This window comes from Cariama cristata, unplaced genomic scaffold (genome assembly GCF_000690535.1).
Source record: "Cariama cristata isolate BGI_N322 unplaced genomic scaffold, ASM69053v1 scaffold18039, whole genome shotgun sequence".
Taxonomy (NCBI): Eukaryota; Metazoa; Chordata; class Aves; order Cariamiformes; family Cariamidae; genus Cariama; species Cariama cristata.
Genome location: NW_009636553.1, coordinates 1,431 through 18,707, shown reverse-complemented (window position 1 = coordinate 18,707; position 17,277 = coordinate 1,431). Strand labels below are relative to the sequence as shown.

The 17,277-nt window shown below is 38.2% G+C and overlaps 1 protein-coding gene across 1 annotated transcript in view; it reads right to left on the bottom strand.

The window, feature by feature from the left end:
* The window catches only part of LOC104167646 (zinc finger transcription factor Trps1), a gene marked incomplete at its 5' end in the record, with an annotated part of 149,425 nt that extends 132,796 nt beyond the window's left edge, over positions 1-16,629 (bottom strand). The window contains one exon of the mRNA XM_009707960.1: positions 16,026-16,629. Within this exon, the coding sequence (XP_009706262.1) occupies positions 16,026-16,629 (604 nt within the window). The remainder of the gene's footprint in view (positions 1-16,025) is intronic.
* Positions 16,630-17,277: the final 648 nt, after the last annotated feature.

The following is a 17,277-nucleotide window of genomic DNA, read 5'->3' as shown; positions in this document are numbered from 1 at the left end:
CAGCTCCATTTAAAAAAATCCTAAGGAAAATCCACACTTTTTGGTAATTCTATCCTGACTATGGACACTATCAGTACTCTGAAAACTTGGCTGATCTCCAGATGGAGTCTTTCTGGTTTATCAGGAGAACAGAGCAGTAGCAGCAGCACAAGTATGATTCAGTGTAGGCACTAGTAGGCATATCCAAAAACTATGATATCTATAATTTCTATTGAGACACTTGAATAACTAATGGGAAGGAGACATAAGTGTCAAAGGCCACCTGAATCCATCAACAGCACTCTACAGCCTGCAAATCGGCCAGAAACACAGTAACAGTTTCCTCCATGTAAAAATGGCTTTTACATCTATAGAAGGATCACAGCAACTTCACCTGAGAGCTATGACTTCTTCGCACTTTAAAAACTTAAAAAATATATAGCATTTTCTCTCCAGGTTTCATTTAAGCAATACTGAACAGGATGAGCAATTATAAGGTTACAGGGGAGAAAGCACACACCTCTCAAATTTCCTTCCCGTTGTTGCTGTGTTTCCATTAGCCACTTCAGTGTCTCTACAGCCTCTTAACTGAACTACTTACGTTCGCTCATAAAAATATGGCATATGCTATATATAGAGACAAGGGTTTTTTTATATAAAGTATGGGTATATTCTGGGATTATATAGAGCTGGGAATACCACATTCCCATGCCTTTGCACAGTACAAAGAGAAACCTCAAGACTAAGAAGAACTGGTCAAGCTGAAATACCCTTTCCGACATTTCACAAAGGGCAAATACAACTGTTAAGTTTTCCTTTCTCCATCTAGAGAGATATTATAAACACATCTGAGAAAGCACGTACTAATCCCTCACATACACCCCCAATTCAGTCCGTCCCCTCTCTCCTTTGACACTGACTATAGACTTCTTAGTAATTTCAGTAAGTTTACATTTTTTCTCAGTTATTTCTAACAAACCACAGTTACATGGCAGGGAGATGAAAGGTTGAGCAAGATTCTCAGGACTCATGAGTAAAGTCCTTAACAAGGCACAGCTGATCTACAGACAGACAGACAAAGATATCAACCATGTGTTGAAAATAAACAGTTGCAGTCAATTCTCTCACACCAGGGAAGAGGGGAATAGCATGCTGGCAACGTCTGAGCAGTGAGAATGATGCTGCCACTTCTCTGGACCTGCGTTAGTCTGGTGATGGGAGTATGTTGCTCATACAGTCCTAATTCTCATGTCTATCTACTGTTGTCACCATCTTGGCCTGACATGCATGGTTTTGAAACGATTTGGTCATGTCAGAAGTGTGATAGTATCACAGTAAGGAGATTCAGTCTGCAAAAGAACAGCTCTGATGATAGAAAAGACATAAGTGTATACTAGGCATACAAAATTTTAGCTATTTTTTATAAACCTTTCTGCTTCTGAACTACCTTATACCCAATGATCCCAAAGCAATTTGCTAATATTGAAAAATCTCAATGTTCTTTGGAAGCTACTATATAATAAAAATACGCATCAACAGAAGTGCAAAAGAAATTTGCATTTGTCCCAAATCATACAGCCTAAGAGAAGGGGTCTTGGTTCCTCCTACCCTATCGATCACACCTTCATCTCTTTCCAAGGCAGTTTCCTAAGCTACATAATGGACTTACAAACATTAACCTGTGAAGAGCCATTTAATATCCTGAGGTGAATATGCCCGTCAACAGCAAGATTACCAATTGCTGGTAGGCAATGTCTGACTAAATATCTGATATTCTCCTGATTATTGTGAAGTAGTATCTTCTTAGCAGTAATTGGACTTCATTGCTGCTGTCAACATACTCAAACAGAATGCTGTAAATGCCTATATTTTATCAATTGCAATATATGTTTCAAAGCATTACAAACATGGGGATTGTCAGATACCGTACAGCATTATAAGTCCTATAAAGAAACCCAAACTTTGAAAGGATAAAATTACTCTGGAGCTATACTTCCCAGTGTATGCTGTAAATATTAACATTTACCAGCAGGAAAACATAGAGGTCTGATGTTTTTAATTAAATAAAACCAGAACAAAAACCAATAGGCCCATTGGATACAGACTAGATCTAGACTCAGTGTCCTGGAACATGGTGTAGAAACATAATACAAGGACAGACTGAGCATATCGGATGCAGTTTAAGCCATCACAAGAGCACTGCATTTACCTAAGCTTTTTCTTCATCAACACTATCTGAATTTTCCTCTTACTTTTGCTGTCGTAGATACCAGTTCCTATGTGTACATCTGCAACAAATGTCCATCTGTTAAAATGTTGCTACTGTTGCAATAACTTCCTACATAGTGAAAATTCCAAATGTAAAATGGTAATTAACTCTACATTGTGGAAAACCTGTTATTTATGTAACTGTTTAGTTTTTTCAGATGAAACCATACATAACCATGTTCAGAAAAGAGAAGGTGGCATGCATTAATAGGTATCTGCATTGTTCACAGACTTTGCAGGTCATTACAGGGAATATCAATTTTCAGAAAAACAAAGATATTTACAAAAGAGAAAACAATATATTGGACAAGTAGTGATTTCCCATATTACTTTCACTTTAAGTACATATGGAAACTTTTTGGTACATTCTTTACATCCTACACTTCTGGCAAGTCAATAACCCAATTGCTGCAGAAAAAAATGGGCTTGTCTCATCTAGAAGAAAATCAACAGTTCAGTCACAACTTTTATGAAGACATAACTCATGTTTATGAACATAGCTCATGAATATTTTTAGCACTATCTGTTCAAAATGGATCACCGAAATCAACGAAAAATAAAACATTTGTCAATATGAAAAAAAAAAAATGGAGAACTAGGGCTGAAATGAGTATTTATTACTATTTAACTGATCAAAGTTCCATGTATTTGAGCATTGATTGAGAATGAATTTTATTACCAATGTAATACACCTATTGAGTAGTACGCCTATTGAGAAGTTACCGCATTTTGTAGTTGCTATGTCACTTTCAAACAGAGAAACTCTAAATGCTTCATGAAAATGGACAAACATATAATAAGCATCAACTAAAAGGACAAACACTTAAACTTTCATTACTGACGTTGCAGGACCAGCAGACAGCACTGCCCCGGGCTGGTCGTGTGGCCGGGCAGAGAAACGTCTCTGCCCCTCCAGGTCAAACACCCCCAGATGAAATAGCTGTTGCCAGCACAGGTAAGCCTTGGCAAAGATTTGGAGGACAAACTCTGGACCTGCACAAACCATCAGGGCTGGTGAGAGAAGGCTCTTACAGGGAAAAACCCAGAAAGCTTAAGTATCCATTTTCCCCTAAGCAGAAAAGTTTTGGCAGGTTTGACTGTTTGTTTGTTTTTATGTCGGGAATGTATTGTTTTTCCTGGCCTTTAGCCTATCTTTCAGGAGGAAAAGGGAAATTTTGACTCAAAGAAAATATAATTTTAATTAACTCTGTTAGTAATATTTCAGGTTTTTCTCTCTTCCGAGCAAAACATGCTTATTCCTGTTTCATATAATAAGAACTGTAATTATCAATTTATTTTTTCAGATTTAAAGTGACTATTTTTAAACTACATTATTTATAGGCTCAAATGATTATGGATATTTCATAAGCCAAAAAAAATCATGATTATCAGATTGAAAGCAGATGCAGGTCGATGCAATGTAACACTTTACATAACAATCAATAAAAATGTCAATACAAACAATGACTAAAGGCACCATATGACATTCCAATGGGGAGGGCAGATTTCTTCATTTTCTACTTAGATGCTTTGCTTCCTTTATCAGCAGATGGCAAGCAAATTATTAGTTCAATCCATATGTCTGTATCTGATAGACTGTGTTTTACAAGTCTGAAATTAGTTTGAAACATTTTGGTGTTGGCCAGACTACAGAGGAAAACAGGATAACTTTGACTATTAATGAAAAGTTGGTTTTGTCATAACAAATACTTCCACAAGCTACTACCCATCCAGACTCATTCAGTCGCTAATGGAGTTTGTACCCAAAGACATTATCTGTGTTTAACAGACTAACAATTTGTAGTTTCATCCATTCTGTTCTTCTGCTGTGTTCCAACATGTCTCTTTCCACTAGCTGAGGTTTACTTAGTGGTGCAGATGAAAGCAAGCAAGGCCATAAGAATATTTTTGGTAGGAAGGATATCAGATTGCTAGGGCCATTTATGTGCATGCTAGTAGGCATTTGAGACAGAACCTGTCAGAGCAAAGCCCATGCAGACCAGCACCCTGGCTCCAACCATGGCAAAGTGCAGAGACCGAGAAGAAGATTTAGACAATTTTGCTTAATCTATCCCCACCAGGAAGCCTCCATTTGCAATGCAGACAATGTATATTTTAGGAAAGGCAGATCCGAAAACCTAGACAGTTCTTATAACAGAATAAATGGTTTGGTATTTTTTCTTTCAAAAGAAAGCTCAAAATTTGGAGAATTTCAATGACTTTATTGTAGAAAACTGTGAATTCCACAAAAGATCAATGGGGGAGAGAGCCAAACCAAGCCAAAGAAGACAAGAAAAGAGAGGGTACAGTGAAGTTTCCTTGCAACTTGGCCAAGCAAAGAGGAAAGCAGATCTATACTGATAAAAACAGCTGACAGCAGGCTCTGGAGGCATTCACAGCCAGGCAGAGCACCAGGCACACTCTGCAGCTCCCGAGGCGCTGGGAGCCCTTTGGTATGGACAGTTGGATGGACATCCTGTTAACCTCCTAGTGCTTACAACATTTAACAACTTTGCCAAGGTCCTACAGAAGCAGCAGATATAAAATTTTTCTCAAATCAATGTTTTTAAAAATGTTCTTTCCTCACCACAGTGATGTACTTGGGGGACTGCTGTGCAAAATGGCTTATGCTTCACTTCTTAACGAGGCTATCATTAAGAAAACCTTCAAATACCTGTAGCAGTGATTAAGGCTTCACCCCAAGCGGGCTATTCACTCACTGAAATGATACATTTCAGAAAAAGTTCAGTCTAGAGGTCTACACCAATGCCAACTCGGGGCACTGAAGTCAAATGAAACACCTCTCCTGAGACATATGCAGGTGGTCACGACGTTTGACTAAAACTGAGTCTCATGTGAGGAGTCACTTATCTGACCACCACACCAAGAAAGTCCAGACTGAGGGACCAAATTTAAGAGACATCAACTATCCTCTTAATTTTTTTAGAAGTCCCTACATTAAATCTGCTCTGATAGTTGTTATGGGTAACCATTGCAAAGACCTCTACCGTTTAGTTGGCTATTAGAAGGCAAAGGCAAATTGATTAAGTGATGATTAAGTTTACAGTCTTAAAGGCATGAGAACATCTATTTAAAAATCAACCCAGATTTAAAACTTCTGCTAAGCAGAACATAATTTTCTGTAATGGAAAAATCAGTAAAATTGTAACATACTCTTTGCTTTGAAAATTATTAATATTAGTCCTACAAACCATTTGGCTAAATAACTACAGATATTCTGTGCCTAGTTGAAAAGTCTTTTCATTTTCAATTTAAAAATAAATCTCACTTTTTAAATTTAATTCTATTTTTTAAACCTAATTTAAAATTAGTAAGCAAACCAGTAAAACACACATACGCACAGAAACATATGCAGGTGCCAAGCTGTTTACAAGCCTTGAAGCCCAGAAGATTTTAATCACATTTTCCATTAACCCTCCCCACCCGTCAAACACTGCATAAGGTAGGTTTATGAGAAGTTTAAACAAAAGGAAATATTTAAGTTTCTAGCATATCTCAGCCAAATATAAATGAATTTCAGTAATATACTAACAGGTACTGTGCTACTGTCAATGGAGAGCTTTACAGATGTTTGTCTTCTTTATCATCTGCAGGGAGGAATGCCAAAATGATCACCATAGCTGAGTCCATTAATTGAATTGTGAAGAAAATGCTCTTCTCAAGAAATAGGCTGACTAAGCTTATTCTTCACAATACAAACTTTTAAACAGATCTGGAATACATCCACTTTGGTCTGGGAGGGAAGCTGCTATGAAACGTTGAAAAAATATGGAGTATAACTCAGAATTTTCTAACTCTAAAGCATAACCCCATGAACATTAACGCAGTTACTATCAGAAAAAAATCATAAATATGTAAGGATATTATTCTCCATATGTCTTATAAAGAGGATAATAGCAGTATATTAAGTTTTGCTTTGATTTGAAAGCTTTCACCTTGCGGTGTCTGCCTTACAGCCTTTTAGTCATGTACAGACTGGAGTAAGCAAGAGCTTTGAAGTGCCCAACTTCCAGTGAAGTTTCTAACATTTTTTTAGTAAGTCTGAAGAGGTCTGTGTGTGATCTACTGTAATTTCAGAACAAGCTCGGAAATTCACCCTAACACAAAAAGATACAGTTTCTTCAGGAAAGAATGGGAGAGTCATTTGAGCACACTATCGCCGTCGGGGCACAGGAGGAGAGCGGCATGAAAATACTCTGGCAACATGATCAAGTCAAATTCAAAATACCGGGTATGTAAATGATGATACTCATTTAAGGGAAACAAGACAGGGTTTTGTATAGATGAGATTATTTTTTTTTTTGCAACCAGTAAATATAGTTTAAGTGATTCACAGTCGATTTTTATAATTGCAATGAAGCAGCTGTGATCAAACTCTATTTGTAGCATCATAATAAATTTGCCCCCCACCTACTAAAATTACTTCTAAGCATCCAAAATTCCCATTTGAACATCTGACTGAACAAAACAGGCATTGCTCCATGCCAAAAACTGGAGGAAATAGATCTAAAATATGCCATTTTCTCACCAGAAATTGTAGGCTCCCAGAATAACATGTGAATTGAAACTCAATCCAAGCTTATTTGCATTGCTCCTCGTGCCCATTCATAACAAATTCCTTGACAAATGTTCTGATTATTTCTCTTTTTTCCTCACTTTTTGTAATTTAAACACAATTTTCAAAGCACAGACAGTCTTGCAAGGAGAAACAGCCAATAATACAACCCATCTGAAAATGGAGAGGATGGAATTTTACTCTCAGCAAATGCTGGAGGCAACTCACATGATTAAAGACTCCACTGTAAGCCATCGTTAAAAGATTTCTTCCCATAAGTGAAAACGTGTAGTTTGCCACTATACACATCAGAGGCACTTAAACCAAAATGTCAAAGTGCAAGAAATGCAAATGCCTCACTTCAAAATTCCTGCTTTCTCTTGGTTGTTTTTTTTTTTTTTCAGGTTGAAGGAAAAAATAGAAATTTTAACAAAGTTAAAACTAAAATTATGATCTGCTTAAGTTTTTCTCTTTTGCTGGTATTCTTACAAAAAGTTGTACCATCATGCCCAGAGAAGTTAACCAGGAATATTGATTCAGGATGCTTATGGATCAGGCTCTTCTTGCTATGACGACATCATTGCACAATACAGAGATTAACGCATCTGTCTTTACTCTCGCCTTTCAATACAGGAAACTGCCCTTATTCCCATTTTACAGACAGAATCGGGAGACTGAGGCCTAGAGCTGCCAAGAAGTCATAGGGAATTAACCATCTAACTAGGAGAAATGTGATTCACCAACCTGAGATTTGCAAATCTCAGGCAGCACAGGGATACACAAGCTCAGCAAAGATTTCAAAGTCCATTCGCAAGTTGCCTGCAAAGTGCTGCATAGCCTGGGCTGCCACCAAGCCATTTGTTTCAGAAACCTAATACCATGCACAGCGCAAGAACAGAAAACATCCTTATTCCTCCTCCCATCTTTATCCACAATTTATATCGTACCTGAACTCTAAATAATGTAACATAGAATATGGAATATATAGATAGATTTATACTACATACACACATTATATCACTACAGCGAAGACTGTAAGATTTTCTAAAATATACATAATGCTACTCAGAAAAATTCTTAGAAAAACATTAACAGAACCATTTAGCCATTATAAAGCTTCATTTTAAAAACAGAACTTGGTACAAGAAGTAAATTAATTATATTAGGCAGGAAATCGTTCACTAAATCAATTGTGCTACATTAGAGATCTTAAAATTAAGACTACTTCCAAGGTGGTCACATGCATATTCTGAGGAGCACTAAGGTAACAAAAGACATTCCAGAAAAACTTTTGCGCACCTCACATAATATTTTTTTTTTTCTGTTTCAGTACACATCTGTTCATATAACAACTATTTTCCATAGCTGTCATTTTAAACTGGCTATATTAACGCCTAGATACCTCCATGGAAAAAATCACAGAACATGTGTGTGCACTGTTTATTCACAAATCTGTTTTTAAATCTTTACCATTTTGAATTTGTTCAGATGTGGATAGCATCTGGATTCCTTCAAATCAATTGTAATTACAATGCTCCCTTTTTAGTCCAATAAATTACACATTTATTTGCTGTCTATCATAATATTCCTCCTCTAAAAGGGTATATTTACTGTGTCTTGTAATTACCAAATACATGTAGAGCATTGTCTGAAATTCAACACAGAAAGCAATTCTACACTTCCAGATGTTAGAGGTATCTTCACATAGATTTTCACTGTTCAGCACCATAGTACTTCAGGCAAAAACAGAATTATGTACAATCCTTGCCTGCACTCATCTATGAAATTTAATTTTCCATTGAAAATCTACAAGTTAACAGCGAGTTCTGCCCTCGGACATGAATGTGTGCTTCCTATTGGATCCAGTTTGGCAAAGATTCTCCTTAGTTTCCAAATACAATTGAAGCTTCCATTTCACTTCAGGTATATAATCTAATGTTAAGTACTACTAGCCATACAGAACAATAATAAGGCTGTATAATAGTTACAGCTACACTTCACTTTTCAAAACTTTGGAGAAACTCAGCTGATTACTGAAATTAGTCCTCTTGCATGAAGCTGCATTTACTTACTTCCCAGTTTGAATAAGGCTTCCCATTGACAGTTCTCAGAATTGTTTAGACTGGAGGGAGCTGCTGCTGTGCTGTTTGCCTTCGCAGTGCCCACAGCTGTGTTCCATACCCTGACACTGCTTTAACCAAGCTGCATTCACTGTGAGCACAATTTAAAGAAAAAATCTAAAATTCAGGAATGTATTTGAAGACCATTAAAAAAAAAAAAAAAAAAAGCTGTTTACCAGGATTGGTCATACCTAAAGGAATAACGTTTCCTCATTCACTGTGTCCAGTTTGGAGCAAGGGGTATGAACAAGGGTTGCAGGACTGGGTTGTTTTCAGTGTCAATAAGAGCGGCTCAGTAGTGCAGAGGGGCTGAGCCAGAGGGAGACCTTCAAGCCTCACCCCAGGGTGAGGGAGGCTCTGGCTCACACCGCCCCACACCCAGGGCTCCTGTTCAGGCCGGGGGACAGTCCTGGGGGCCTCTCTGCGCCCAGACCCCCACCCAGCCTGCAGCAGCTGGGGCTGCCAGGGAGAGATGTACCCAGGTGCCGAGGATACTCCCACCCTCACGCCGAGTCCAATAACTGCCATTGCCCATGGCAGCAATGGCATGGAGTGGCTGCCTCAAGCACTCAGGTGTTGTTCGCCCAGCAAAGCCAAGCCCTGGCACCAGCGTGCAGCATCCAGGTGACAATGGTGGGCTCGCTGCCCCTTCTTGCTCCCACCAGTGCCAGAACACCAAATACTGGACCAGAGAGAGTAAAAAAGAGGTTCTCCTACCCAAACTAGGAGTACAGAAAATTGAGTTAATTGCATCTGACACCGACTGTCAATCTGTTTTGGCCACTCGGTTCAATACAAGAAAGCACTCTTTTGTTCTCGTCTTCATTACCGTCTCTCCCATCCAAATGAAGCAGCTTGTTTTAAATCAAGAATTATCTCGGTTCTCCCTGCTTGAATCGTTGTTATTGATCATAGCAACTTCAATAAATCCTGCCGCTTACGCAGCGGCTGGGCGGCCTGTACCGATCTACCCAGACCTTTGTTCCACATACTGATTCACCTTTTCATCAAGGATTTTGACGTAGCTGCTGCCCTTTCATATTATTAAGGTACCCCACCCAAATAATGATTTTATCATTTAATTCTCTTCTAAACCACAATTTGTAAAAGGGAGAAGAAAAAAAAAAAGCACTGATGAGTGGGTAAACATGCATGAGGTGGGGTTGTCTCTCCACATGACAGACACACCCCACACAAAAACCAGAAACATGCCTTTAATTGGGCAGGTTAACATTTTTCTAAAAGTTACTTTCTAGTCCTATCTGATCACTCTGTCAGGATGAGTAATGCAAAACATTCAATTTCTTGTGGGTTTGGTTCCAGTAGTTACTAAAAGCAGCCAAGTACATGTTTGTTTCTAAACTACTTGAAACCTTCAGAAAGTTATTTTAGCTTCATTTGCGAGCCCTTCAGCAGCATGAGGATTTTACTCACCTCAGTTTTGCGCAGGAAACCCAATGCTTCAAAACCATTTCTCTTCATGTCCTAACTTTATTTTCTCATTTTCCTTGTCAGAGGATTCTTGCCATTTTCCAGGATGTAGTTATATTTTTAAACATAGCCCACTACCTCCCCAGGCAGAGACTTGTGGAAACAGGTGCTTCTAAAAAAACCAAAAGACTTTGGCAGCTCTCTGACCTGATAGCTCTGTGCATTAGTAAGACACAGTGCCTGCTGAGTTCCCCTCAGCTAATTAGAGGACCCGTATGGCAATGAATGGCCTTGACTATAAATACTTCCTGAAAGATCTCTAACAGAGTCAGAGGAAATGGGAAAAAAATGAGATGCAGCTACAGAGAAACCATTTCAGATGGTTTGTAGTGAGCTGCTCTTTCTTTCCCAAAGTGGCTGAGGGGAGAGTTGCAACATCCAAGACCTCCACCAACTTAAATATAAGATGTATGATACAATTACATGGATTAAATTTAATTGTGTAGATACACCATTAAGATGTTGCTATCGAAAGGTGGTTGGAAGTGGGACACAATGCCAAAGCACACAAAAACTTCCATTCATTACCCTGTAGTGACCACTGAAAAACCACATTTAAACCAAGATCTCACCCTGTGTGTTTGAACCTTCCAGTGCTGCTCCTTGTGCTCCTGCTAGGGGCAGCAGCAATACTTCCACCAACATCAGAGAGGCAGGTTTTACTTTAATGGTATGTAATTCTTCTGGCCAAGAACTGAATGTTTAGAGTCCTTTGGAAATGACAAAGGTCAGTTCAGCATTTCCACTGCTTTGCAGCTATGTGGCATCTAACTCTGTGGATAACAGGAGTCAGTACTTTATAATAGCAGAAATAACGGCTCACCACTAGGGATTGTGTCTGATATTTACTACACTGATATTAAATCAATTACATGTAAATTTACTACATACATACCAATTTCTTATTTTAAAATCAGGTCTGTCAATCAGCCACATAGGAGAACACAAAACAGGCAGAGGGAAAATAACTTTTTCTGATTTCCTGTCTCCCCCAAATTTGAAGCCATATAACCAGCTCTAGATAGAACACTATATGAAGCATTAGAAGTGTAAATATCACAGACAAAAAGAAAATAACTCTTCTTAAAGTAAATGGAAACTTTCTTGAAATACTGTGATTTCGTGTAGTGTGTAAACAGTGATCATTATGGTGCAAAATAATCTCGATTTAATAGAAGAGCTGATTTTATCCTTTGCCCCATATAAAAAGCTCATAGCAAAGGTTAACATAACTTCAGTTAGATATTTAACATTACAGCCTGCAGTCTGCCTTTGATAAAAATCACCAATACCTTTGTAATAATTTAACAATCTCTCTCCTTCTGATGGTATACAGATCTGCCCATTACATGAATTACCATTAATACACAGGCATCTCCCTGTTGCCTTCAGGTCTATGTGGCACCACAGGACACACTGATCTGTGCTACTCTGCATCTGCACCAGCTAAACTACTATGCGAGGCAGCAGTGTTTACCAATACCTTCAGGTGGGCTAACTAGGTCTGTATATAGGTCTGAAGGCTCAGGCTGCAATTCCCAATTTTGTGGAAAACTTTGTTCTTCAGTGTCCACACATACCAAAACAGGACACTCCATTTAAAATCAGTTTAGCAAAAAGTTCTTGCTGTCCAAGATCTGCGTTGTCAAAGCATTAAACAATCTGCCTGGCCTGGAATCTGCTGGCTGCCAATGTGCTACCCAAAAAAAGGAACATTTTTGCATCTCAATAGACCTTCCAGTATCAACAAATCTTTAAACTATAAAATCAGCTACTCTAAGGAAGAGCAGAAATAATGTCTACATTGTACCATGCTGAGGTACATTTTTTGTAATTCCCACTTGCAAAACATACTGATTTGCTGTAAGTACAGCTGCTGGAAACATTTTAATAAGAAAAATAAATTAAAGCTACTCACAGAAGTGTACCAAGCCCCTGAGAAAGATTCTGTTACATACACACAGCTTGGAAGCACTCTCGGGGAAAAAGGTGCATCCACGGCATTTGTGTGTTTGCACACATGCAGAGTTCAAGCTATCACCACTGCACCACCCCCAGCTCCCGAAAGGTCACAAGCGATTCCGTCTTTTAGCTGCTAAAAAGGAAAGAAATCCTACCCTAATGACTCCCACGAATAATCTACTGTAGCACAGAGTCTGGGGAGGGAACATGTCCATCATGCATGGAAGGAATGCAAAAAAGCAGCATATAAATGGCTTACACAACATGCAAAGCTAAAAAACACTCCCAAGTAATTTCCAAAAGTTCACAATTATCTTGTAGGCATCAGGGATTTCTGTGGGCAACTGCAGATTTTCATCCTTTCCCCAGTTGATCTGTATCGTCTCTGATATTTTATTAAAATGCTGATCACTCCTAAACTCAGTATCTAGAAAACCCACTTGCAGTATTAACTTCTATCTATATGAAAAAATGTGAAAAACATAATCTCCCCTTTCCCTTCCCCCAGTCATGAGAGAACTAAAAAATGAAAAGCACATGGTATTACTACTACTGTCAAATCATTACAAATCATTTGTAATAAGCAGAACCACTTTATAAATACTGAATAGCCAGTACAACCAAAGGGATGTGTTAGATTTTCTTTCAGTCCATTTCTCACAGTGTTTATTCACTGAGTAATCCCAAATTTTTGGCCTCCTCTGTGTCAGTCTTTGGGGGAAAAAAAATGAAGGTGTCCACAGTGATTTTATTATAGGTTTTGTTTCCTAGTCACCAGTCGTCCTGGGATACAGTATTTTGCATGAGCACTCATTGTATGGTACCAGAAGTATATACTGATTTAACACTTTGTTTTTAGAAAGGCCCAAATTTTAGCACAGCATTAGCTTTTTGTACTAGCTATTTCACCTCAGAAAAATAAATTTCTCCAAAAGCAGATAATCATGAGAGATTTGCTTAACAATAGGTAGTATTTTTTTATTTCAGAGGACTACAAAAATTAGCTTTTTCCAACATGGAAGGGAAGTTCTTTTCTGAACAATTTCTAATCCTGTCTGGGCCAAGTGAGCTTCCAGGCATACATATAACATACATATATGTCAGATAAAACCCGACACTAAACTCCCACTGGTCAAGCTGACCATCACTTTGTCTTCTTATTTCCTGGCTCCAGTACTGCATCCCATAACTCTGTCTACAGAAAACTAAATCAAGAGCAAAACAAAGGAGTTAGGTTTCTATGATCTTTTTCACAGATCCCGGGGAATGAATAGGGAATTAATATCACTCACGGAATCATACTCCTTCATCTTTCACCATTTCCTACCCTTCAGATCAGCCCTCACCTTCAAGAAGTTTGAATTCTCACTATTTTCTTCTAGCCATCAATAGTGATGAAATATATATGATTAGGAACTCTGTTCAGGAGATTTAGAAAGTTAACCTTCTTCCCTTTTTTTTAAATATTTCAAACTGACAAAGGCAACTTGCCTGGTTTTCAAAGAAGAAAAGTGAAAATTAAAATGTTATAACTACGCAAAAAAACCTAGACAAACAAATCCTTGGCACAACAGCATTCAAAGAGCAAGGTAGTTAAAGGTGTACACAAAAATAATTCCTCTTAGAAGGGTGTCGGTATGGTTGCACCAGTCAGTATAGACCTAATCCACTAATACATCCTTTTACAAACCTTATGAAAGAAAAGTTGCATTGTACACATTTTACAATGCAAGGAACTAATTTATATACACTGTTAATACACAAAAATAAGACCTTTATTCCCCCCCCCCCAGAAAATCACGGAAATTACAAGTACTTCATATTTCTGAATATCCAGAAGTGATCAAAATATTTCCAAAGTGATAAAAATACTGATTTAAAAAAAAAAATAAATTAGTGCTTTCATATAAAGACTTCAAAAAAGTGTCTGAACTTATTTTTAAAAAGGGCATAAGAAGCAGCCAGTGTACAGTTTCCCCTTCTACATTCATTAATGGCTAAAACTGATAATACAATGGCCTTATTTTACCACTTACTAAGATTTTAGGCTCCAGCTAACAACCAAATTTAGACCTTTATATAGCTGATGCTGCATACTCCCACATCCCTTTGCAGATTTTTGGTTTTTTTCATTCTTTAGTAGTCAAAAATTAAATTAAAATTATTTGTATTCTGATAACACAATATATAAATGGCTCCTCTGGCCAGTATGTCTGTGCACTGCTAAGAATCACTACAAGAATCGAAGTGGGATGTAACTAGCATCATATGTACAGCACGAATTCCACTCCTAGTTGGATATATGTGCATATTTTTATAGATATTTCCAAATGGAGGAGAGAAATATAATCCTGCCATTCACAGTAAGCACACACCTAGGTTTGCAACAGGGAACCTGCCATACTCATATTGTTATCAGATTTTAAGTGTAACTATTCGTGACCTGTACGGTACAAAAGACTGTGGTCCCCCTAAATTGCATGAAGGCTTTAAGCAATAGACACAGTATTTTATAATTAGAATAACTGCAATATTTTTAAGACCACTGACTTCATTTAAAAAGAGTCTGTAGGACTTATATATGTATACAGAGACAGATATACCTATGTATAATCTTAGCAGACCATGGAATAAAACATTTATCTTGCCTTTTGACTTCTGACATGTTGCTCACTCTTACAGTAATGGATATTATGGTCATAAATGTTCTTATAAAAGACAATAAATCAAAATTGCCGATCATCACTTCCACTCCTGTGAGGTTTGTCTGCGGACTGACTGCTCATGTAGCAAGTTTGTAGAAGTTCAAATAGGGAGCAGCCCCTGAAAACATACAGTGATAACTCCAGGGGAAAGGCACTGATTTGTCCCCCTGTTCAGCTCCTCAGAATCTGAGAGCTTTTCTAACCTCAGATTTCTCTACAGTGGAAAAAGCATACCTTGATGAAAGAGGAAGTTCCTTATATGTAGGTTCTTTTGTTTAAAAAAAAGACACAATAGGAATTCTTTGATGTGACAAATATTCTCCTTTTCTTATCACCCAAGCTCCATCCTTTTCTCTTTTTTTCTTTCTCTTTTGCTTCCAAGGCAACCAGAAAAGTGTCAAAATTGATATATAATTACGTTGCCTTACAAAAAAAGAGGTTACTTTTTATTAACATTTAACTCTGGTTTCATATTCTTAGGTATTTAATAATGTGAAATCTTGCTTAAGTGTGAACTGTCACACCACCACAAAATTTAAGAGGTGATTAGTTGTTTTAGTGTAACAGATGTGCAGCCTTCTGGGGTTCTAAAACTTCCTTCTTCAAATGCATCATCAACCTGCACATTTAGGAATGATTAAACAAAATTCAATCAGAGCTAAATAGCAAAAGCAGAAGCACTTGCTTACTAATACTACATCAATATATACATTGCTTTATGCAAACACTTGGAACATTTACCTGCCAGTTTAGCTTTACAAGTTTGAGCCTTTCAGTCTTCCTTGATTTTTTTTTCCCCCCATGCATGAAAAAACCCCAACCACATTACTGTGGAGCTGAAGAAACCATTTGTTTGCCTAATTAAACATAACACACATGTAATCATAAAAAGCGAGGAAAAAAAAAAAAAAGAGAGCTTCCTACCCGTAATAGGGACTGGGATTCGTCCTTTGCCTTGCTGTCGCCGGACCCAGGGTAGGGCTGAGTGAGCTGCCCGGCTTTCTCCGCCGCTCCAGCTGGCACGCCCTGCAGGAAGCCCTTGCTCTCTACCGTCAAGCCGTAAATGGGCCGCGCAAGATGGGCAGCTTCTACGTTTGGACTATCCCTTAAAGGCTTTGGCTGCTCTTGGCCAACTGACACTGGGGTCAATAAGCCTAGACTGGTCTGTGTGTATGATGGGCTCCCCCTCAAAATGTCTGTTCCTCTCCAGGTCACATTGCGAAGATCATCACTGGGACCGTCAGTCCAACCTTTCTCCTTGAGCACTTCCTTATCTTCTATCTTTTCCCTCTTCACTATGCTGTCAGATACGGGTTCCCCCATTTTGGGGTCCGGATTAATCAGACTGTAGACCTTGAGGTCAATTTTTGGCTCCTCCTTGATAGATGAAACGCCATGACTGTCCTCCCCATTGGCTGTAGTGACGTCCATCTCCTGACAGTGCACAGTGTTGAAGTGCTCTAGTAGTGACTGTGTGTCAACAGCTGTGAAGCTGCACTGACGGCATTTGTAGCAGTTGTGTACCCTCCTGGAAGAAAACGAGAAGTGCATTAACGTGAGAGTTTCCCCTTGGCCTTCCCTCTCACAGTGGTTTTACCTACCAAGATGAAGAAAATAAATCGAACTTACAGTATGATTCCCTCTAAATAAAGCAAGCAGCTTTACTTTGGTGTCTTACACAATATGGGAAAGATCCTGCTGGTTTTTCCCCCCACTGCTTGCAATGGTCTATTATTCATTCACACTCCACTGCATTATTCTGAATGTCATATAATTTTCACTGGGATTTTGTGCTTTTTCCTCCTCAGTTTGCTGCAATACACTTTTCACTTTCTACTGTGGTAGAAACACTGAAGTAACACATTTTCTTTCAATGAAAATCAGATCATTAGAAGAGGATAGTTTTCTTTGTGTAAAAAAACACTTTGTATAATACAGATATAGGAAGTTAAAATGTTTTATAAAAAAACCTTTGCTTTCCACCAATTTCATATACTTTTGGCTGACAAAGATGATTTTGAATGGATAAGAATACACCAAAGGACAGAAAGCTGTACACAACAGGCAGTACTTTTTTCTTCTCTATGGACATTTTAACACAACTTTAGAAGACGCTGCTCTAAAGAAAAAGCAAAATAGTTGGCTGTGTCACTACAAATTGCATTTTTCTGTCACA